Source organism: Amblyomma maculatum, chromosome 5 (assembly GCF_055883805.1).
Source record: "Amblyomma maculatum isolate TAMU_Amacu chromosome 5, ASM5588380v1, whole genome shotgun sequence".
Lineage (NCBI taxonomy): Eukaryota > Metazoa > Arthropoda > Arachnida > Ixodida > Ixodidae > Amblyomma > Amblyomma maculatum.
The window spans coordinates 122,384,834-122,410,076 of NC_139348.1; the positions used below are offsets into that span (position 1 = coordinate 122,384,834).

General features: G+C 43.5%; 1 protein-coding gene across 2 annotated transcripts in view; it reads right to left on the minus strand.

Moving 5' to 3' along the window:
* LOC146189390 (uncharacterized) overlaps positions 1-13,678 on the minus strand; it is a 40,616-nt gene extending 26,938 nt beyond the window's left edge. For both annotated transcript variants that reach the window (XR_014707295.1, XM_084603260.1), the window contains exons 1-6: positions 13,552-13,678; positions 10,347-10,465; positions 8,519-8,554; positions 6,856-6,891; positions 3,254-3,353; positions 797-900 (exon numbers count right to left, since the gene is read on the minus strand). Coding sequence is in view for 1 of the 2 variants with exons in the window: in XM_084603260.1 (XP_084459386.1) it covers positions 797-900; positions 3,254-3,353; positions 6,856-6,891; positions 8,519-8,554; positions 10,347-10,465; positions 13,552-13,618 (462 nt within the window). In the remaining variant the exon portion in view is untranslated. The remainder of the gene's footprint in view (positions 1-796; positions 901-3,253; positions 3,354-6,855; positions 6,892-8,518; positions 8,555-10,346; positions 10,466-13,551) is intronic.
* Positions 13,679-25,243: the final 11,565 nt, after the last annotated feature.

Consider the following 25,243-nt stretch of genomic DNA (forward strand, 5'->3'; position numbering starts at 1 on the left):
CCTTACAAGTAACGATAAAATAATCTGAATAAGATAAAAGAATAGTGAATTCCATGAGGAGATGATTATGTTGAAAGCTACTACTTCGGTCCATTTGTCGGTATATGACCCAAGCTTCCATTTGCTGGAGCAGCGATCCCATTTCCGACCCATCACGTTTACTGCGAAGATGATCAATGTATACATAAGCGCTGATCAAATGACTAGTGTAACAGTGCTGAATTTTTTAGCGAAAGAAAAGTGCTTGCTTATTATCTACATGCTGACGCTACAATAAGAACCACCAGGCCCCTCACTTCATAGCCAACTTTCGCTAGATGAGTATATTTATATCTACAGGGGTCTCATTCACTCTCTCTCCCTAGTCAAGGTGAAGCCATCGAACGACAGAGGTTCCCCGTCTCATTGTCCGATGATTTGCCTTCTAAGTTCAAACGAACAATGTTAAAAAATTTGGGTTACCATAAATGATCAAATAAAACTATGCCCTATCTCATGGTTACGAACTTAGGGCGCTCCACTGCTGTGTCCAAGGATGCGGGTATGACCTCCAGCCTCAGTGGCCGCTGTTCTGCTCAGGCGAAGTGAAAAGAGCCTATCTGCTGAGTGATGTCAGCGCACGATAAAGAGCATAAGGTGATCGGAATTTCCGCAGCTCTCCAGTACGTTGTCGCATAATCTGTCATTCTGGGACGTTAAACCGCATAGACAAAACCAAATCGATTAATCATTTTAGTGAGGAATGTTAGCCGTACTACGGTATGACGGAAAATCCGCGATACCAACGAATGCTCACCTTATTCAAGACGCTCAGGAAGGAAAGCGTGATGTTTCCTTGGCAGGCACCTTCCAGAACTGGACTGCTGCGCTCCAAACTCGCCACGAGTGCTACAAATTTAGCTGCAGTAAAAATATTGCGAAAAAAATGAGCGTTTTCTTGTACAACGTTTATCAGTTATCTAAACAAATTTATCTTGCGCGCATTATAGATAGAGATGTGGGAAATAGTAGAGAAGTTTTTAATAGCAGACACAGAAATGCACAGATTTACAAATAGGAATACACAAATAGGAATCTGCCGCTTTGTATGATCCACACAAAATTATGGTTTCTGTGATTGGTAAAAAGCCTGCCTGCCTGCCTGCCTTGCCTGCCTTGCCTGCCTTACCTTGCCTTGCCTGACTGCCTGACTGCCTGCCTGCCTGCCCGTCTTCTCTCTCTCTCTCTCTCTCTCTCTCTCTCTATATATATATATATATATATATATATATATATATATATATATATATATATATATATATATGTATATATATATATATATATATATATATATATATATATATATATATATATATATATATATATATATACCTTCTGGCACTGCGTCTAAAAACCGGAAAGCGCAAAGCGAACGCGCGAGAGAGAATAAAGAGGAATGGGCACTGCCGGCAGGGTTCTACCACAGCTTCTGGTTTTCTGGGGTGAGTTCAAATGTTGCGGGCCCGTGATCTCATAACATTGGGTGGCAGCGGTGGCCACGTATATAGTGGTATAGCCGGGCAAAGCCACTGCTACTTTTTTTGCGGTATTCTGTACTGTTCAATCTGAATCATTTTCCTCTGTGATAACATATAAGCACCAAAGAAATTGAACTTGTGGCAACTGCCAATTCTTTGTCCTTCTATTTCTCGATGCCGAAATTGTAGTAATACGTCGCTACATCTAGCCTAATGTTTCTCTTTTCGGCAGTACGTATGCGATTATTTGGATATTGCCTCCTTCTGAGAATTCTTGCATAGAAGAAAGGGACGTGCACTGCAAATGCATTGCAAGAGGGCCTAGTCATCGAGGCAAACTACTCAAATAAATGCAGAACAAACTGCAAAAATCATTACCCAGGCATGAAGCTTAAAAACCTACCTCGCAACCCAATATTAATAACACTGTTTTATCAATTAAACACAATCGTTAGCAGGCACTTCCCTCTGTTGCAAAGTCTGCCGGATGGGAAGACTACGGAAAATAATTCCGGAAATGGCAAATGCTTCAATTTAGGAACTGTGGAGTACATGCCTAATGTTTGTCTTTCGAAGTCACACGGGTTGATGTATCTGGACACCAAAAATACCTGTGAGTTTAAATGTGTCAATAAATATTTAAAGATTAATAATTCTCCGGACTGGGCAAAGTGACACACTCCTGCCGAGAATAGTACAGCGTGAAAATAAGAAAAAGCAGAAATTGTCGAGGCACTGTCCGTCATTGTATTCTTAAATCTACTGGTATCGTACGAGTATCATTGGATTCGTCCGTTGTCTCCTTTTGAGCTGTACCTACTTTTCTGAGAAATGTGACGTTATCATCATCATCATCAGCCTGACTATACCCACTGCAGGGCGAAGGCCTCTCCCATATTTCTCCACTTACCCGGTTTTGTGCTAGCTGCATCCACTTGACCCCTGCATCTCATCCGCCCACCTAACTTTCTGCCGCCCCCTGCTACGCTTTCCTCCCTTGGAATCCAGTTTGTTACCCTAATCGACCATCGGTTATCCTCTCTTCGCACTCCATGTCCTGCCCATGTCCATTTCTTCTTCTTAATTTCCACTAGTATGTCGGTAACCTGAGTTATTTCTCTGACCCACTGTGCACGCTTCCTATCTCTTAATGTTACCCCTACCATTTTTACCATTTTTCGTTCCATAGCCCTCTGGGTTGTCCTCAACTTAAGTAGAACTCTCTTGGTTAGCCTCCACGTTTCAGCGCCATAGGTGAGTACAGGTAAGATGCAACTGTTATATACTTTCCTCTTTAGCGATACCGGTAAGCTGCTAGTCATAATCTGTGAGTGCTTGCCAAATGCGCTCCATCCCAATCTTATTCTTCTTGTTATTTCCTTTTCATGGTCCGGATCTGCGGTTACTGCCAGTCCTAAGTAGACATATTCGCCTACTACTTCCAGTACTTCGCTACTTAATGTAAACTGCTGTTCCTTCCCGAGGCTGTTGAACATTACCCTGTGACCTACAATGCATTATCTTTCTGCAGCTCAGTGATGGAAAATATACACATGTGAATAATTAATTCCCGTGTTCGCCAATAAATGAAAACTGTTGAAAAGGAAATTACAGTTTAATTATGCATCAAAATGTGTTTTGCTAGCAGCAAATGCAGACATAATCAAGCATGATCTTGAAGGCTATCTGTTTGCACATTATACACAATCTCAGAATTTGGAATAACTGCTGCTTACCGTATTGGTCGTTTTTCGAAGCGACCAGGGGAATGATATTTTTCAATGCCTTGTTGGACTTGTATTCACCATGATTTTTGTACTCTGCATGAATTGTGCACTGAAACAGTATTAGAAGTGGAGTTTAGGAAGAGGCAGTATTTCAGCGTGCACTTTATCGGTTATATATATATATATATATATATATATATATATATATATATATATATATATATATATATATATATATATATATATATATATATATATATATATTACTGCCTGTTATATTTTGATCACTTATTCCTATTGTTATGCCTGTTTTGGAAGCTCATTCTCTTCTTGCTTTGTATTGTCCGTATTTTATGTGTTACCCACTCCCCTCTGCATTGCTTTGCCCTGAGGGTACAGCAAAATAAAATAATAAATAATAAACAATTGCTTCGAAATATGTGCTTTGTTGACTAATTTACCATCCTTCAATATGAGAAAGTTCGAGTCCATCGTTTACTGTCATGTTCACACGTGACCAACTTGGGCTGAGACTTCCTATTGCTCCAATTACGGTTATCGATTGGGCTGGAGTTCAACTGGCGCTCTATGCGTGTCCTAATCCCATGCCGGACGCTGAACGTTGCGATGCTACTGGCAAAGCTCCTGTCGCCGAGATTACTGACATCCTTGCTTGCTCATCTGGGGTTGTGCCGCTCTCCTGTGACTGTTCGCGACGCAAGTGTCGTCTTCACGCCTTCACACCGCCTAATATGTTTCTTCGTCGTCACTGTCTGCCCTTGCCCTACGACCTGCGCATCATAACCGCCGTACTGATATCATTATAGGTCACGAACCCGTTTCCAAGCCCATTCGCTTTACGACGCAGCGAATGTATCGGTACCGTGCAGCTATCCAATTTTGTTGTCAACCCCTAAGTCACTAGATCGCGATCGCTCGACTTGAATTTCCTCAGCAAACTTCCTTCTTTTTCCGCGTGATTGTCAGCCGACCTATTTCATCGTTCAATTGACATCTCTCTTCCTCTATCTCAGAGAAGCCGGCTTCTTGCACTCCTATAGGAGTTCTGCTCCCCCTTCTATTGTCACAAACCTGTTTGGGGACGCGCGTCGACTACGGGAGCACCACGTTGACACTAGGGCTCATGCCGTTCTGCGTCAGGGCGGGTATCGTATTTCCGTTTACAAATAGGTCGTTGAACATCGTATGGAAATCATGCTTCAAAGTAAGTTATTCAGCCTTTCTGCCTCCCATGGGCCCTAAAAATGCACTTGTGAAGAAGGGTGGTTTCGTTTTATTTTCTGTCGATTAACACCTCAATAAAATCACGAGAAACGACGTCTACGCCATGTCTCGTATTGATGAGGCTCTAGACTGCATTAAAGGCGCGGAGCTCTTTTTATCCCTCGAATTCCGAAGTGGTTATTGGCAGTTACCATCACTTTTATATCCCCTCACCCCATTCTCCCAGTGCAGGGTAGCAAACCGGTTTCTTTTACCGGTTAACCTCCCTGCCTTTCCTCCTCCTCACTGCCTCCTCCTCACCTGTCTCCTCCTCCTCCTAATGGCAACTAAGAGAGTCACATTTGTGTACCTGGATGGCCTCTATGAGTTCACCGTGACGCCTTTTGGCCTAGCAATTCACCGGCAACCTTCGAGCGAATAATGCATACAGCTTTGTATGGCCTGAAGTGGAAGACGTGCCTGTTGAATCTGGATGGTATCACCCTCTTTTCGCCCGATTTTCAGATGCGCCTATGTCGCCTGAGGCACATTTTAACACGTCTCACAAACTTCGGCCTGCAGCTGAATTCAAAACAAAATTCACTTATGCTGACCGGGAACTCACAAGTTTAGACCATGTTATGTCCAAAGACAGTGTATGCCCTGATCTCGGCAAGCATCATGCCGTCCAACTCTAAGGAACTTCGAAGTTTCCTAGGGCTCTGCTCTTACTTTCGGTTGTTCACAAGCAACTTCTCATCAGTTGCTACCCCATTGCCACAGCTACTCATGAGCGATACCGCTTTTTCATCTTGGTCATCTACGTGCGATGACACTTAGCACCCTGCGTCGTATCCTTCGTTGTATACCTTGCGTGTACGGCCGTCATTTCGATGTTGTTTCGGATCCCCATGCTCTTTGCTGGTAAATGATGCTTCCGGCCACCAGACCCGATGGGCGCTGCGTCTCCACGAATATGACATCCACGTCGTCTGCCGGTCGGGCCGCAAGCGTATGGACGCCGAAGCATTGTCTCTGTGCCCGTAATGAGCCTAATTGCCAGCCTCTGCGAAATTGACAGTTCTGCACCGTCCCCGTTCTCATAGACGGTGCAGCCAAGTATTCTTGGATTAGAGCTCCTCTTGACATTCTCTCCAACCCATTGGAGGTTACACCATCGTGCACCCTTGGTCGTAAATGATAACATTTTGAAGTTCGAGAGAGCCTGCTCTGTCACCATAATTACAATTCTAATAGACGAAAATAGCTTCGTGTCATTCCCAGGCACCTATAATCCTGTATGCGTTCCTGTTTCCAAGCTGACATGCAATGCGGACGCAGGTCCTTTCAACACGTATACGTGCCTCCGCCTCCGATGCTACTGACGTGGCACGTACAGCTTCGGTTTGAAGTACAGGCATTCGGCCCTGGACTGTCAACGCCGCAAGACACCCACTCACCGTATATCTCCGAGTTGCAAGCGCCACCTTGTCCCCCTGGTTTTTCGACCGCTTTGAAATTTATGTATACGACCCACTCCCGTACGCTCTATCTGGCAAACGATGGGATATTGTTGCCATTGATCACCTGACGCGGTATGCTGAAACCGCCGCACTGTCTGCTGCGACAGCCCAGGAACGGCATCCTTTCTTCTGCGATTCGTCCATAGACACGGCGTCTTCGGGGAGCTGCTCAGCGAACGTCTTTTCGGTCTGACATCACCACAGCACTACTCCTAGAGTGCAACGGTATTCATTGGCGTCGCACTGCTTACCACACTCCGATGAACGGCCTACCTGAATATTTCGGCCGCACTCTATGTGACATGTTGGCTATGGACATCGGTTCGAATCATACGAACAGGGACCTGCTTCTTCCCTATATTAAGTTCGCGTACAATACTGCCTCACAATCAATTACAGGTTTTTCTCCTTTCTTCTTTACGGCTACCATCCCTTTTTTCCCATCGATACTATGCTACCCTCCCATCCTGACACATCTGAGTGCAATACTGTTTCACCAGCTTCCCAATGTTCTAAAGATTTCTGCGAGATTCCTCAACCGATCTCCGTAACGCCGCGGTTTCGAGACTGTGAATGTTCAACGCCTCAAGCCCTACTATGAGCCCGCGGTCTTTTCCGCTCTTAAGTCGCCAGGATGGCTCGTCTCTGCCAGGGGGCCATTGTAAAGAACACGTGATTATGCTTGAGCCGCATGGTCATTACCTTGCCTTGTGCTCGCGGCTGGCTGCTCTCGCTTATCTCGCCTGCTTGTACGCCAGCTTCAGTTTCATGCCTTTACGCAAAGAACCCTACCTTAGCCCTGCAATACTAGCATTGCATTCTAAGATATATTTTTGGTAATAGAACAACAGTCTGCATACTTACAAAAATCAGCCTCACAATCCGTACCAACTCTGTTTGCTGAAAAACACCAAATAACAAAATATGACACATACTACATACGTCCAGTATATTTCTCCTTAAGTATACAATTGAGTAATGTCACATGACCCCGCGCTGGAACGAGGTCGTTGGATTATCTGTTTTCAGTCGCTCGGAATATTTTCGAGCTTTATACCAATGAAATAAAACACAATCAAAAGTTTTCTAGGGGTTCCGAAGAAAACCTGCAACAAAAATGTAGTTTTTCATTATAATTTGGTTTGTAGGAATCAAAATAAATGTGCATTCTTTCTTGATAACAAACATGTTTAAATTAGGTAAATTAAACTTCACAGATATGTACGCTTACTTTGAGTGATAATACATGGTATTATGGTGGTGGTGTACGTGATATTAAGCAGTGACATTATCCAGCTTGTCTCGTTTTCTTCATGGTAGTCGTGTCGTATCTGGCATGAATGCCTACTAATCCAAAAACCCTTTCAATGCCTCTAATCTTAGATGATAGAACAATACCTATCGCTGAAATTATGAATCAGTGAAAGAGCGCTAAACGCGGGAAATTAAAAATGAGCGTAGCGCCATACTCGGCAATGTTTGACATTGAAACAACACTCATGTCTAACAATTCCACTTAATAACGGTTCCTATTGCAATGCTACGGTGGCCACACCGTTTATTTATTGCAGCCTGTCTAGGCTGGTTGGATTTATAGGCTAACATACATGTACGCGAGTTTCACATTTTTATTTGATGCGAAAGGAATGCGATTTGGTGTGGACAACAATTGATTTCGAAAAAGGAATTCGCTGGAGTGCAGTTCTTTAACTCGTTGATCTACATGATATAGTTTCAGTTTATTTCTGTAAGGGTAGAACTATATAGCGAAATTCAGCTTGTATATGCCAGCGCACATATCTGCAAGGTTCAACTTGTATTTAATATCCATTCACAAGAAGTACAGTCGTCCTTATATCAAATAGTAAAGCACGAGCATTGACCAAACTCCTGCTCAGCTCCTTTTAACGGCGATAAGCATTCAACACGGCGAAAGTTAGCACACGTGCACGAAGGTAGAGTGTTGACTGCTGCGCTATTCCGATCACGAGGACGCACGCCCTACATCTGTTCGCAAAGGAAACAAACCGCGGGAAGTAAGCATATGCACTTAGCTTGGTGCCCATTTTATCATATTCTAGCCTTACAGATGGCTGTCTAAATCGTTCGTTCCAGGCAATACTTTTCACGTACTGCTGCATTTACTTTTATTTTTTTTTTCTTCTATTACCTCTGCTTATTCAGCGCGACCTCTAATAAAAAAAGATAGGTATCACGTCTGAGTCACGTCTTCATGCGTATGACCTCTACTGCCAGTCGGATTTTCGCGAACAGATATTGTGGCGAGGGGTGTGTCCACTTTATGGGAACAGGTCACCTTCTGACGAGCAGTTTGGTGCATGCTCGTGCTATGCAATTACAAATCAGGCTGGCTGTACAGCTGAATTTGTTTTGGGACAAGTTCTAATTATAGCGGGCCTTTTTCTTCCGGTTCGTATGCAGTGCAAGTCATCTGCATCAATATAGATGATAAATGTAACAACGGCACAAAATAGAAAAATGGAGAGTAAAAAGTCCGCTACTATACCTCGTTTTCGCAAAAGTCTTCGTAACCCTTCAAGCACTGCAATGAAAAATAAAGATTCCTACATCAATATAATTTCTCTGTACTTTACAATTTTCATTTGAAAGATAAAATGTCTTGCAAAGCTCTTCTTTATTAAGGTGTCTTTAATTCGACGAGTGAATTCGTGCGAAAGCTTGTGTTTGACATTGAGACCTACAACCTTGAATATACGAGATAGATATTCATACAGGACATTTCCGAGTAGCCGAAGCTTGATGCTCGATCAAGAACATCACGATAAATCAGTTCGCAAACTAGCACACAAGTTCTTGCTCAGACATCGTTGTCGTCCCACGAACCTGCCCCCCAAAACCCTCTTATGTCTCGACTAAATAACGGAGCGCTACTATCTAGATGGACGTACTCGGCTCCTGTGCATACTAAACGGGTGAGTGGAAAGGGTGTGGTATAGAATAACCGGTGCGCACAACTCTTGGGGTGGTGTAGTGGAACCTGATTTTTGGCACGAAGGCGTGACTTTGTATGTCTCGTTACTAGGGGCAAGACGCTGTAAATAATCACGTAACGAGCGAGTAGTCCATACTTACACACGAGAAATGCCCAAATAAAGCCATTGGCAAGAAGAGCTCAAGGACGGGCGCTGGCGTTCTCGTCCTGACTTTATTTGTGCACTTCGATTGCTTAAGTGTGACCGATTGACCAAGAACATGCACTCCTAACGCTCTCCGAACAAGATACACTTTTAAAGGCAGTAGTTTCTCATACAGGCCCCCCATCGCGACCATGCGATCGATTCACCAACAGCATGCACTCTTAAAGCTCACCGAACAACATGTACTCTTAAAGGCAGTAGCTTCTCATACAGGCCTCCAGCACGACCATGGTCGCGGACAAAAGTAGATAAAATGAATAACTGATGATATCCGGGTTAGAGGAGTCGAATGCAAGTGCCCACAATGGTAGTTCTACGTTTCAGTCACGATGTCACCCAGATATGTCCTACATGGACCGCCCTGTGTCAGAGTCGATTTAAGGCCCAGCATAAATTATTTCTTTACGGGTCGGTCTGGTTAACTTTTGCCGGATGGAAGATGATTAGATCAGGTCGGTAACCACATTCCTAAAGAATTCTGCTGATTCTATCTATACATGCTTCATGGAGACTGTGACGCGACACGATAAATAGAAAAATGTTGGAGAGGTCGGATGCACTGCTTGAAGTAATAGCATCCCAACTGACGACGTGATGTAAGCAGTGGGGCCAGCCATAACATATAGTGACCGGATACAGACATTTGCCATAATACATAAAGCTACTCTTGCACTGCTTGACAATAGTGTTTAGAGAAGATTCATTACTCTGTCTAATGTCATTTAGATTTTTTTCTTTCCGCAAAAGTCGAGAAAAATATTTTCACTGAAAAAGGTCTGTTGTGAGGGCGGTTTCATTTTGTGGATAGACTATTTTCCTGCCACGTGCTTACGTGCAGGGGTTGTCCAGGCTAATTTTCATTTTATTTAAAGGTTAGGAAATTTCAGAATGCACCGAAGAAATGAAAGAAAAAAGGAAGGAAACAAGCATAGCTATCACGTAATGTCGGGAGCCTCCGCTATTAGCAAACATCGGCACCGGCTTTCGAAGTCGGAAGATTAGCAGTGCTTGTTTAAGGAGGTACATCATCATCGCATCCTAAACAAATTTCTAGCTACCAGCCCTCACAAATTGGGGCGAAAGAGAACGGATTCCGCTGATTTACGGGTACACCTTTTCCTTTTCCAATAAAATGCACATCTACACTTTTAAGAGATATAAAAACCACGAGCTCACTTGTCCAAACTCGTAAATGTCCGGCAAGATGATTTCCATGCACGAGCTGCTATTGACTGGTACATCCGCTTCTCTGGCTTCAGGAGCCGCTCTGCTCATCCCCGCGGCAATGGTAACATCTTCGTCCAGCAGAAATTCGGCATGACAACCGGACACAAAAGTGAAACTAGTGTACATCAAGTCAATGAAGAAATAAGCCATTTAGAGGAAGATATTCAAACATTCTGCACTACAAATGCTGTATTGCTGTTGTCGTGGCACCACAGGGTGCCTGAGCACCTTTTGCACGAGACAGCAATAAATACCTCTATAGAATAGTATATTCGATAAACAGGTTTACGTCATGGCACCTGGCGTGTTGTTCTTCTGTTTCAGTGCAAAATAAAATAAAAAGTGAAGTAAAACGTTGAGAAAAATGGCAGTACCTACTGCAGAAATATTGCACAATCAGTAGGTGATAGAAATATATTTTCTAAACGTAGCAGTAATTTTATAGAAGTATATGCCTCAATATCTGCAGAGGAACTAAGATAAAATGTTGTAATACGCGAAGCAATGACTGGGGAAAATTTGAGTCTCTTGATTTGCGGAAATGTGAAAGCAATCCTAGTTGCTGGACTAGCTTTTTTTTTATTCACTCTTGGAGCCATCAATAAATTTTGCTGGCCATATGAAATTCGTTACAAAATACAGATATTGGTCTTCTTAACTTACGGGTTACTCGCAGATAAAATGAACTGGAAGCTTTACGAGACATTATTTAGGTACAGTCGCCTAAAAACTTCTACAGCACAATATACGAACGAAATTTTTAGCGCAGGCTGTAGCCTGCGTGGTGTGACCAATTCTTTACGAAGTCGTCCAAATTTCCTTGTAATGAAAAAAGGTCTCTGTCGCTCTAATGCAGCCAACAGAGCTTGTTTTGCAGTCAGTTTTGTAGTCGTGATTTCGATAGAGAAATGACAACAAGCTTTTTTCAGTGTGCGATGCGTTCCGCCCTCAGCTAGCTCTTCTATCTGCAGGGATTCCACCTGAGGCGGATGATTTCCATGTGAAGCCAATGCTGATGTACTGTAAGTTTATTCTCTTTGAATGAGTTGCTGGCAGCACTAAATGAGGCTATCCGGTTGACACTACCGTTTGTGACAACACTTCAATTATGAGGTGGGGGAGAAACATTGTGCTAGTCTACTCCTTCAATTTCTCGACACCGGTAACAAAGTATTATCAGACGGCTGCAAACCCAAGGTCTAGAAGTTCGTCACTGTGCGCCTCTTTCAAACACCAAGTGAGCCGCCATTCAAATAAATGACTGCTAGCTCAAATTAAGACTTTCAAGCCGGTACATCAGCACTGGCTGATTGGAAGTTATGGAGATCAAGACACTGTATCTGACTCTAAGCAAAAATTCGCCAGCATCCCATTCACGGTCTCAGAACTAACGACCTGAGTCCATCCAGATGTTGTGCCTCAAGGCTGGTGTGTCCCCAGTGCAGAAGAAATCAGGGGCACCGCAGCTGAAACAACACACTGCCAGAATTTTTACCTGGAGAGATGTCACCTTCATCATCATGCTCAACCTGACTATACCCACTGCAGGTCGAAGGCCTGTCCAATATTTCTCCAATTAACCCGGTTCTGTGCTAGCTGCATCCCCTTGACCCCTGCGAACTTCTTAACCTCATCCGCCCATCTAACTTCTGCCGCCCCCTGCTACGCTTTCCTTCCCATGGAATCCTGCGGCAGTCCTGTCACTATGAAAAAAATTAAAAACCGGCTGACTATAAGCACTTTTAATAACACATGATGAGCGAAAAGTGTTAAGTATATATGGATTATACTGCTCGAAATGCAGGTTCCCCAGATTTCGATCAGGGCATCGCAATGCAAACGGCAATGACGATCTAAGCATGGTCAGGGTTTAGCGCTAACAACTGTAACGAATTTATCGCAGGTCGCCAAGTGCAAATTACGTTCGCTAGCGCCGCCCACCATCTATTCGCACACTAGCGTATACGTCGCGGGGCTTCTGCTGGCCACCGCATGCAGGCGCGCCTATCACACTAGCAACTGGTGGATAGATTCGCAGGACAAAGTCTCAACAGAAAATGATTTACTCAGTAACGAAGGTTTTCCATTTTGTTGAAGCCTTAGTATTATTCATAAAACGGAGCAGTTTCTTTCAGGTGTGTCCCCATGAAGCACTCAGATATCCGTGCCGCTTCCAGTAATCTTGAGTAATGCGCTTGAACCGAAGAACCAGATCACGTAAAGTAAAATGATAATGCAAGCTTAGAGCGCATGGTAATACAAAAATGTATATGCTTTCTTTCTACAGACCATAGTAGTTGTGCACGGAAAAAACAGTATTAAGAGGCATGTATGCTGACACGGTGGGTCTGTTTTGAGGGCTCATGGACTAGATTCAGCCACAAGAGCAGTCTGTGGGAACAGCGTTCGAAAAGTATGTATCATGTAAACAGATACCTCGTGCACAACAAGCGCGAGCAATATTTGATGAGCAGTAGAAGTACTATTGCATGCCTGAGGGCGCCTGCCTGAGGCGCTCCGGCAGAAAGCCAACTCTACCATGACGTGTAGCGAAGAGCCAAAGCGGCTGTGGAGACAAGATTTGTAAGCTACCTCCAGAAAAGGAAAACCGAAAAAACCACTGGCTTATTGGTGCAAGGGCAGCACTTCTTGTCGGCGGAATTAGCTGATGCAGAGATTGATTAAGGGCCTCAAATAGAGTCCAATGTTTTCGTTGACAATAAAATTTTAAAAGCTTTCGTTTTTATCTTCTTTCTAAATAATGAAATTTATAAATTTATAAAATGAAGCGTCAAAATGCGCGGAAAACGCCCTTCTTTAGTTGTAGTTCTGACTGAGTATATATTGCGCGTGACGGAGAGAACCATATTGAGCTACAGAGGTACTAGGATAGCTTAGAAATGTTTTAGGGTAACCTTGGTAGAGTACGAAAATGTGCAGTCATTTGGAATATATTCAGAGACTGACTACTTACTTAGTACTAAATTACATACGAATTGTTTTCATCGTACTTAGGAAAACAAACATTCCAAGAACCATTGCAAAGTGTGCGCATTTAAAGATGGATGCATAACGTGAGCAGGAAGCGAAAACATAAAGTGGTTATCAGATAAAAGCCAATTCAGAAAGATTATGATAAATCAGTAACTCTTACCACTGAAATTCATCAAATGGAAGAACGGGATGAGTATGAACAAAACAGAAGAGACCATCGGAGACATCTCGCCTGAACCCAGCAGTTTTCAAATTATTCTCTACGTCAGTGTTAACCGATGTAGAAATGGCTGAGTGAAGCCAGCATACCTAATTTGCAAACATGACGACCCGTAACACCTGCTCAGATATGACATCCTGCCTTAACAATGAGAGTACAGCTGTAGGCAGGTTTTTGTTTCCATGAAGTATACTTAGAGAGTAGGAGCTACAAGTGGATTGCAACAGGTACAAAATATTTAAATCAGGTTCGTATTCTGCGCAGTAAGAACAGGTGCAAAAGAGACAGGCGAATGACTTCTCATAGTTAACCTCTTTGTGTATTCTTAACAGAGCAATTCCACACGAGGGGACTCTATTTTGAAGGTTTTGTACATTTTGCACGGAGTCTATATGAGAACAGATTGGTGCAGCATTGCGTGCAGCAGCTGTGTGCATGTGTATGTGTCTGTGTTTATTGGGGGGGGGGGGGGAGGAAGGGGGGCGTTGGTGCATGTGTGACGATGCCTAGCCGTTTTGCTTTTAGAAATAAAGTGGGAGACAATGCAGGATCACTGCTCCGCAAATATGTACTGATTTCTCTCAGTCAGGCTACGTAGAGCAATTACTGGCTCTTAAACGCGGATGATAATTTTACTCACGGCTGCTCAATTTCCTTTGGGAGCGGCACATCGAGGGTGCTCGTCCTCCGGGCATCGGAAACGCTCCAGTTTCTTCCGCCGTGGCGGCCGCAGCACTGGCTATAAGAGGAGTAGAAGCGCAGACGTGGTAATAGTTATTTGTAGTGGCCGGATACGTAACACAGTTGTCGCTTGCAAAAACACGACACCATCAGTTCCTAATAGGATTTGTCATAGTGTATGAATACTCTTTTTGAAAGACGGCAAGGCTGACTTCTTTCATCAGTGGAGTTCAGATTAAAAGTGTACGGAATTATCCGGAAAGCCAGTTTGCGCCACTTGTCAAGACGTCGTTGTAATAACAGTAACAAAACTAATTGTCCCTATAAATTGACTATCTGATATCTGTAATGATGCAGAATATAGACAACTACCCGTTTAGTACAACTTCACACATTTATACGCATGAACAATAACATTAACACAAGAGGCACTAGGATGATATCCGCATAGACAGTTATATGTTTACAGCAAATGCATTCTCTGCTACATCATTAAGCGTCTTGTAGTATTTAATAACCCTGGTTAGAGTGCTCACGCTAAAAGCATGATTTACAGTGCATCATGAAGGCAACGTGCCTTTATAGAATAAAACGCCTCAATAAATAATCCTAACTATATATTTCTGACCATCGCTGATGTCGGTAAGAGATGACGCGAACGAATTCCGCTTTTCGAAAAAAATATGAGGCAAGTAAAACTCTTAGTTTGGAACCAAGCGAGAGACTAGTGTTGTTCATAGGGGCAAGTATCCTTTAGCCGAGATATTCCAATAAGAAATTACAGATCGCAGGAAAACAGGCCCATGACTATCACAGTGAAATTCGCCCATTTCAGGACAAGAGAAGCTATACTTTTAAACACTAATAAGCTGAAAAAAAAACATATTACCTGATAGGCCTGGGATACTCACCCAAAACCTGCACTGCGTGAAAACATCTTGTTCGATATGCCAAGGCACAACCGATAAAATTTAAGCTACGCCACGACGAGCTTATTATCGACAAGGAAATTTATACACATAATCATGCTGCGCATAAAGACTTTCCACGTATCCCATAATTAGAATGCAAAGCTAATACGATATCAAGAGCCAAAGACGTTTCTTTTCTGTACACTGACATAAATAAACCAATGCCTCAGATTGACATACTTTACAGCCTTATCGACACACCGACAACAATCTTTTGCTATCATATGAAGCGTCGGTAAATAGAACTATCCATGACAACGACATTGTAACATTTCTTCCCAGTTTGAATATCTGGCGACCCGATCGTGTAAATAGACGAGGCGGTGGTATATTGCTAGCTGCTCATCCTAACCTACATTTCACCGCAATTACGATAAATTGCGCATTAGAAGCTGTTCATATAATGTGCAACATGTCATACCCACCAATTATAGTAGGATCCTTCATCGCCCGCAAGACGCAAGTGCCCCGTTTTGTAATCACTTAGGCGACACTATACACACCTTAACATCGCCCTACCTCCAGGCATTCATTATTTTGAGGGATTACAACTTTCCTGCCACCACGTTGTCTGGTATTCAATTAACTATGGCCACAATTAATAATAATAATTGGTTCACAGGAAGGGAAAGGCGCAGTAACTGTCACACTTGCTATGTGGACACCTGAACCGCGCTGTAAGGGAAGAGAGGAAGGTGGGAGTGAAAGTGGAAAGGGAGAAAGGAGAGCCGTTGTGGAGGGCTACGGAGTAATTTCGACCACCTGGGGATCTTTAACGTGCGCTGACATCGCACAGCACACGGACGCCACTTCGTTTCGTCTCCATCGAAACGCAGCCGCCGTGGTCGGGTTCGAACCCGGGAACTCCGGACAGTAGTCGGGCGCTTTACCACTGCACCACCCCGGCGGGGCCCACAGTTAACACCTGAAGCGATTTTTGAACGCATGCATCTATATCAATTAATCCCAGCTCGATCCGCCTCTACCAGGGAAGATGACCCTTTTTCAAGCATGCTGGACACGGCACTAACTTCCCACCTCGACGACGTCTCGTCCCTTACGTAGTTACCTGGTAAAGCGGTCACAAAATAATACACCCTTCATTTAAACCACATCTACCTGGCACAAAAAGGTTAAAGTGAAATTAACCCTCTATCATAACTGTGATTACGGACGCATAAATAAGCAGTTATCCGAGTTTACGCTGTGGCATTTAGCAGACTTTCCTGCTTGCTGTGTCAAAGCTAACTGGTGGCTTTTAAAAAATAATATCCACGAAGGTATGACCGCACACATCCCCACCATATCCATAATGAAGCGACTTACATCAATCTGGTTCAGCGCTCCTTCAAAACGTCTCAACAACAAAAACAAACTGCACTATCGAGCAGCCAAACGCCTATACACCTCAGCCGCGTGATAAAATACCATACCATCGGTAAAACATTTCATTCATGCACTTGCAGCCAAAGCCAAACGAACCTTTTATTTAAACACGTCACCCACCTTGCAGCGAACAACCTTATACAGCTTTGAAATATGGTTAACCCGTCGCCTTACCATCATGTTTCTCTAACTGATGACCAAAACAATCCTATTCTAGATACAAATGCACCACAAGCACTGAACTCCGTATTTTAATCTGTTTTTACTTCGAGCCTACCGATGAACTTCCAGAATTTCCGCGATACAGTCAGCCTGTTATGCATGCCATATCTTTTCATGCTAACGCAATGTCGAAGCGGATTCTTGAAAGGTCGAATCCTCAGCCGCCGTTAATGGCATCACCTCCCAGCTCCTGAAACACATAAAACATATTACACGTACAATTTGGTAGCACATATTCAAAGAATCATTATCACCTGGAGTGTTGCCACAAGTCTGGAAGGTAGGCAAAGAGTTTCCAGTGACTAAAAAGGTGCGCCGTGCCATAGCTATTGTCCCATATTCCTTACAGGAATTTGTTCAAAACTAATAGAGCACACTGTGTCATCTGCACATATATCGCAAATTTTCTTATATCTGTAAATTTTTCAAACATAGTCGCCAAGGTCTTGGTAAAGAAATTTCATGTCACACTCAGCTTTATTCATTGATATTAGTTCTAGCCTAGACCTAAACACACCAGTTGATGCATTGTTCTTGGATTTCGAGAAAGCTTATGAAACAGTTCTTCGCAAGCTGATTCTATTTCAACTTTCAAGTCTGGAACTTGACGCATTCATTCTCACTTGGATACAAAACTTCCTCACTAACCCCAAGCAGTTTCCGTATGCTAATCGACATTCCTCACTCTTAAGTCCTGTCGCTTTTTGTGTGCCACAAGGTAGTGTACTCGGCCATTTGCTCTTTAATTTATATCAATGACCTGCTTACTGGTATTGCTCTTAACATGCGACTATTTGCTGATGACTGCGCAATCTATAGACTTATCTCTAACAGCAATGACACCAAACACAAGCACTCAAGACGACTTGAGTTGCGCTGAATCCTAGTACGGCAGACGGCGCATGTTTATAATCCCGAATAAGACGTCACTAATTCCAGTACACCGTAGACAGTGCTTTTTTTCACCTACATACTATACATATTCCTATAAAATTTCCGCAGTTGATGTCATAAATATATTGATGTAACCATTTAATATTCTCTCTATTGGTCTGTTCGCATCTCTAATGTTACAAAACAGTTATTCACACGCTTAATTTTTCGAACTAACCTGTGAATTGCACCTCCTTTCTGTCACACAGCTGGCCTATTTAACGCTCCTCCGTTCAAAACAAATTCGCCTGCATAGTTTGGGGTCTTCACCAGTCTAACCAATCCTTACCCTCGAATCCATCCATAATCATGGAGCAACGTTCACTAAAATGAGTCGTCTGTGTCACTGATCTGAAGGCAAGATCTAATATTCCTTCTCGTGTATCACGCCATCAAATAGGCCGGCTATGTCTTTTCAGTCAGCATTTGGAAGCTGTGCCATCACCCTTGACCCAGCTTATCCCATCATCGTACTTGCAGTGAAGGGCTGCAGCGCTAGCGGAGAGGTAAAACGTCAGCCTCGCTTGCTAGAGGACTGTGATTTGGATCCCGGGGCCACGCAATTTTCCACCGGATTAAAAGAAATCCGCGTGTTGATGGAATTGCATAAACAGGTTTGGGGTGCAACCTCATTCCTCTTTTGCAGTTATGTATTTCCGATTCACGGTGTCAGCATGCGCCTGTCACAATTGTGCAGGGAGTTATTTTCTCGTGATGTGGTCCGGCGCAGGGCAACAAAGGGCAGCCATTTAATGCATTCCTTCAAAATTCCGGCCCTTGCCGTGAGAGCACAGCAGCATCATTTAAAAGGGTCCCACCGCACGTCACGTGCCACGTTACCACATGTGTGGCGCCCGCGCTACCTGAACTGCTTCAAGAATACAGCAACGAGAAGCTCATCTGGAACCTGAGCTTCGGAGTGTCCTTCATTGGTGCGCTTTTTTTAATGGGCAGTAATCTTCTGAACCGATCTGGCATGAGTAATCGTCCATTCCAAATCCTAAACTAGTAATCTGACTAGTATATGGTTAAGATATATGACAAAATTTAGGTATCCATCCACAGTAGTTAGAAAGACACTATTAGAATTCATTTCAACACCTCACATTTTAACTTTTTGGACTGCTTCCTACACTCCTGAAAACTTGTGCTGCCTTCTTAAAAAAGCAACGCAATATTCTCAATAAGCAATGTATAAAAAATTGGTGGTGCGCTGCCTATAAACGCCTGCTATGTATTTTCACATTGCATTACAAAAGATCTTCACCCCTTAAATCCTCAGCAGTCAAGTTTACTTTGCGGAACGAAAGTTTTGCAGGGCGGCAATAAAAATATTTGAAGACGCCATCATCATGTGCACTCTGCCATCATTCTCTTTGAAATGCAAAATGCGCTGATTAAGAAAGGCTGTTAGCGAAAAACACATCATTGCCATCAGTATTCGTTTAGCTTGTCGAAGCACGCGACTTATGCACTCAAAGCTATTTCTGAAGCGTTAGTGGGTAATGGAGAAGTAGGCTGATTTTATAGCAGTTCTTTCCGCAATATTCACTTCACACACCGAGCAGCAATACACGTGAGTCACCAAGGCCTCGCTTGCCTCTATGACTGTGTCACCTCTATAACTAACACAAACCCAGCCGTGGTGGTGCAGTGGTTAGTGAGCTCGACGAGTATGCCCAAGGATGCGGGATCGAATCCCGGCCGCGGTGGCCATTTATAGATGGAAGTTTAAAGCAAAGCACCCGTGTACTGCGTGATGTCTATGCACATTAAGAAACCACAGGTGGTCGAAATGTCTGGAGCCCTCGACTACAGCGTCTCATAACCAGCGCTGCTTTGGAACGCTAAACCCCATAAACGAACCAGCGTTATATTAATATAAATATCCACATATTCAAAGATCCAGTTAAACCAATGTTTGGGATCTCTCTTCTTTCCAGAGAGCAAGTATAAGCCGCCCATACCTGCTGTGATTGGGCAACATATAAATAACATCTTGCCCCAGTTCGGGATGTCATTAACCGAAGAAATACAATTTGATGAAACCTATGTACAGGTCTCGGCAGGAATACCAGCTAAATGGCAAAACAACTTGATAGACGTAAGTGCTGCGTGATGCAGGAAAGAAGGTATACTGACCTGTTAGCCCACAAAAACATTGCACTTTATTTACAGCATGAAACAGCCCAAGTTTTAAAATTTTATGGATTTACGAGTCAGACGCACGACATGAGGAATATTGCTTCGAAAACATATTACTTTTTATATAAGCCAGCCGCAGGACCGCAGAATCGAATGTAGGAAGCATTGTACATTCTACATGCTGCGCATACAAAATGAAGACAGATGTGCCGCTTTCTTTCCGGCGATATATTAACCGATACAGCACTTGTTGCCACCTTAAGCGCAATATTAAGAAAAAAACCAAATACGGTCCTTGAATTGTCGGCATTTCACTGCAAATCTTCCTTGATGCGAACATGGTGATATACAGAAAAAGAAGTACTCAATATTTTTGGCAATCGGCCCGGCCACCGCTTGATGGGAATCGATCTTGAAGTTCTCTCCATTAGAACCTGGTTCTTTTGCCAATGCCACATTGTACAACAATAAATAATTGATTGGCAACCCGCATTTAGCCACGTAATAAGTCATTGCAAAGAATCAGTCAAACATTCGTCTTATATGTTCTTAATGAATTACTGTTGTTTGGACTCAACTATAGAGACAGTCCCGAAAGTGCAGCTGCACTATTCCCCTGACTGGATTGATGACTTAGCTAATTCAATTACAGCAAAAGAAAAAAGAAAACATCGAAAACATTTCTGAGCGGTTTTTCGGGCAATACATGTGAGTTACCGATCTGATATTGCATTCCCCTGCGCTTTTCACCCATCTACACCCATAACCCACCGGTGGACAAACATTGTACGAGATTTATGAGACACTGTTTCTGGAGCCAATATACAGGATGTTATATTCTGGAGGCCCTGGCAGTAATGTTTTCAAGGCGGTTAAAAAGTAACAGGTCATACCGGGAACAAAAATTTCTCTTTCAAACTGCACACTGGACCTTTGTCTGTAAAGTATTTCCCCCAAAATTTATTTTTTCCTAACATCGGGATTGAGCTACATCCTCATGTCAACAGGCGAAGCAATAAATCACGTATTTTCGCAATGTTGGGAAAGGGCTTACTTCCGGGACGCGCTGTAAAAAAATATTGGCCCTCCACGCGTTTGCATTTAGATTTTGGTTTACATATAACGATGGTGGTCGTCCTTTTGATTCTACTGTGATAGTGGGTATCTATTGCATATGGTGCTCCCGACACCCGGATATCACTGTGATATGAATCTGCGGCCTGCACGCATGTGCTTTCGTGAAAGTATTCGCACGTTTACTGGGGTGATGAAATCTCAAACATGTGCCCCAGACTCGATACCAAGTTTCGAGCCTTAGAGCCTTTGGTTGCGCTAGACGTAGGCATTGACGGCTTTTACTATTTTCTGTAAGATCACTGCCTTGTCGTGGCGGAGGGGCTTGCGAAACTCGATGAAGTCGTGAGCTCTGCTGTGTAGGGCCACCCACGATAGACAGGTCACGGCAGAGAGTTCTGACAAAATGTGATTCACTGGAGAAGGTAATGGCAACCCACTCCAGTATTTCCTGCCAAGAAAACCCTATGGCCAGACACAATAGCATTAATGATATGACGCCGGAAGATGAGCCCCCAGGTTGGAAGGCGTCCCACATGTTACTGGGGATGAACAAAGGGCGATTCTTAGTAGCTCCAGGACGAATGAAGCGGCTGGGCTAAAGCCAAAAGGACGCTCAGTTGTGGATGTGTCGGGAAGCGACTGGAAAGTCCAATGTTGCAAGGAGATATATCACGTAGCAACATGGAATGTAAGATCTATGATGCAAGGAAAACTGGATGTCGTCAAGCGAGAAATGGACAGATTGAACATAGATATTTTGGGTATCAGCGAGCTCAAGTGGACTGGAATGGGAGAATTTAACTCCGGCGACCATTATGTCTTTTACAGTGGGCACGAATTCAAGAGAAGGAATGGGGTCGCTCTCATAGTAAACAGAAGAATGGGCAGAGCAGTGCTAGCATACAACCCCAAAAACGACCGAATGATTTCACTTCGGATCCAAGGTCACCCTTTAAACATAACAGTTATTCAAGTCTATGCACCAACCACTACTGCTGAAGAAGCTGACGTTGAGAGATTTTATGCGGACCTGCAATGCCTTTTAGACCGCACACCATCATCAGACGTCGTTTTTCTCATAGGAGACTGGAATGCTAAAGTCGGGAGTGAAGAAATATCCGGAATTACTGGCAAGTTCGGTCTTGGTGAGCCAAATGAAGCTGGGCAGAGGCTAGTAGAGTTTTGTCAAGAAAACAACCTGACCATAGCTAATACTCATTTTCAACAGCACAAGAGGCGCCTATACATATGGACTTCACCGGACGGTCTGTACAGAAATCAGAACGATTATATTCTTTGCCGGCAGAGATGAAGAAGTGCTATACAAGCAGTAAAAACAAGGCCTGGGGCCGATTGTGGCCCCGATCATCATCAGCTTCTTGTAGCAAAATTTAGGCTTCGATTGAGGAAGACGCAGAAAACTATAGACGGCCTTTCATGTATGATCAGGATCAAATTCCATCACAATATGCTGTGGAAGTAAGGAATCGATTTCTAGAATTAGATATAGAAGACAGAGAGCCTGAAGAGATGTTGACTGATGTTCGTGATATAATACAAGTTGCTACTAAGGTAGTTCCAAAGCAAAAGAAATGCAAGAAAGCAAACTGGTTATCTGAAGAGGCTTTGCAAATAGCTGAAGAAAGGAGGATGGCAAAAGTTATGGGGGAAAGAGAAAGATACAAGGTTCTCAATGCGGATTTGCAGAAAATAGCAAGGAGAGATAAGAATGCCTTCCTGAACATACAGTGCCAAGCAGTTGAGGACAACAGCCAATTAAGGAACACAAGAGCTCTGTATAAGACAATCAAAGATATCAAAGGAAGCTTCTGTGCTAAGCTGGGCGTGATAAAGGACAAACGAGGCAAGGACCTCACTGAAGCCTCATGGATAAAGAAGAGGTGGCAGGAATACACAGAAGAACTGTACAAGAAGGACCCAGATGTGCAAATCCAACATAAGACGGTTGTGATTACTGATCTCGAGCCGGGAATCCTGAAGAGTGAAGTTGAATGGGCCTTAGCCAGCCTTGCTATGAACAAAGCTAGCGGAATTGATGGTATTCCAGCTGAGTTGCTTCAAAACCTCAACCACGACGCTGTTAACATTCTGCATACATTATGTCAGAAGATTTGGACAACCCTGCAGTGGCCACAGGATTGGAGGAGGTCGGTTTACATCCCCATTCCAAAGAAAGGCAGTGCCAAAGATTGTTCCAACTACCGCACAATAGCGCTTATTTCGCATGCTAGCAAGGTGATGTTGAAAATCCTCCAAGGTAGGCTGCAGCAGTATGTGGATCGGGAGCTTCCAGACGTGCAAGCTGGGTTTCGCAAGGGCAGGGGAACTAGAGACCAAATTGCCAACCTTCGCTGGATCATGGAAAAAGCAAGAGAGTTCCAGAAACCCATCTACTTCTGCTTTATTGATTATGCGAAAGCGTTTGACTGCGTAGATCACAGCAGATTGTGGCAAGCTCTCCAAGATAGGAGAGTTCCAATTCACCTCATTTTTCTCCTCAGGAACCTGTATGAAGGGCAAGAGGCCACAGTCAGAACTGGACATGGTCTTACTGATTGGTTTCCGATTGAGAAAGGAGTGAGGCAAGGCTGCATACTGTCGCCCTGCCTATTTAACTTGTATGCAGAGTGCATCATGAGGAAGGCCGGTCTGGAAGAGTCTTCAGCTGGAGTGAAGATTGCTGGAAAACGTATCAACAACCTTAGATATGCGGATGCAGATGAAGTTATGTGATGTTAGGAAGATAGTGAGAGACCGGAAAGCGTGGCGTGACATGGTCTATAGGGTCACGAAGAGTCGGAGATGACTGAACGACTAAACTGAACTGATTTTGATGTCTATTAAAGCGTGGCAATAAATAAAAAATCACAGGTGGCATACAGGAAGAATATTCGCCTCACATAAAAGAGGACCCTACTTCCAAAGTCCGTGACGCGCAATTATCCACCGGATTAAAGAATTGCTAAGGTTGAGTTTCGTTAAACTTAGTATGTGACGAAAGCTTGGATGCACGCTTACGGGTGCGCTCTTATTGTGGTACCAGATAGGTTCAAGTCTTAAGTGGAACGCTTAAAATGTTCCAGTTATAACTGAAACTTTTAATGAGGTTTTACTTATAGACGGAACTTTTTTTGTATGTGGACCCAGATTAACATAAAAAAAAGCAGCTCAAAATGCGCAGTTGCTAGTCAGCGGCGTGTGTGCCTCTCTTCCTTCGTCAAGTATTTTACCGCTGCTTTTCAGTATTTTGCCTCAGCACGCACTTGAACCAGATTAAGAACGTAGTAAACCTCTTCACTGTCATCATTCTCATCATAATCCTGACTATACCCACTGCAGGGCAAAGGCCTCTTCCATAATACTCCTATTACCCGGTCCTGTGCTACCTGCATCCCCCTGACCCCTGCGAACGTCTTAACCTCATCCGCCCACCTAACTTTCTGCCGTCCCCTGCTACGCTTTCCTTCCCCTGGAATACAGTTAGTTACCCTAAGCGACCATCGGTTATCCTCTCTTCGCACTACATGTCCTGCCCATGCCCATTTCTTCTTGATTTCCACTAAAGTGTTAGTAACGAGTTATTTCTCTGACCCACTCTGCACATTTCCTATATCTTAATGTTACTCCTACCATTTTTTGTTCCATAGCCCTTAGCGTTGTCCTCAAGTAGAACTTTAGCCTCTTTACTGTAGTCCTTCGTTAATTTATCAGAAAAATAAAGGCTTCCCAGTAAAAAAAAAGACTACAGAGCCGTGCAAAAAATACGACAAAAATTCTGTAGCTTTGTCAAAACCGTCAGTTTTTTCCTTAGTTCTGTAATTTTTCTGTAGTGTATTTTTGTTGCCTGTAGTTCTGTAGCATATTTCTGTTGTAACTACAGAAATTTCTAATTTTACTACAGAACGTTCTGTTGTTACAACAGGCTTCTGGCCAGAAACCGCGCAGAAATTCTGTCGTAACAACAGAAAATGTCCTGTAGTTTTTTTTTTTTCCGACAGGATTATAATACTATTTTTATAAGTGACCGAGCAATGACATCATCTCTAGCGGCAGTGCATGCGCGATATGCACAGCGAACTGTGGAGTCAGCGGCGGCGCCACTCTGAAGTTCAGCAAGTCGCACCTGTAGCTACAGCGCATGCACAACGCATTCTTTGTCCGGCACAGCGAGGCTGTGTAATCGGCCGCGGCAGCGG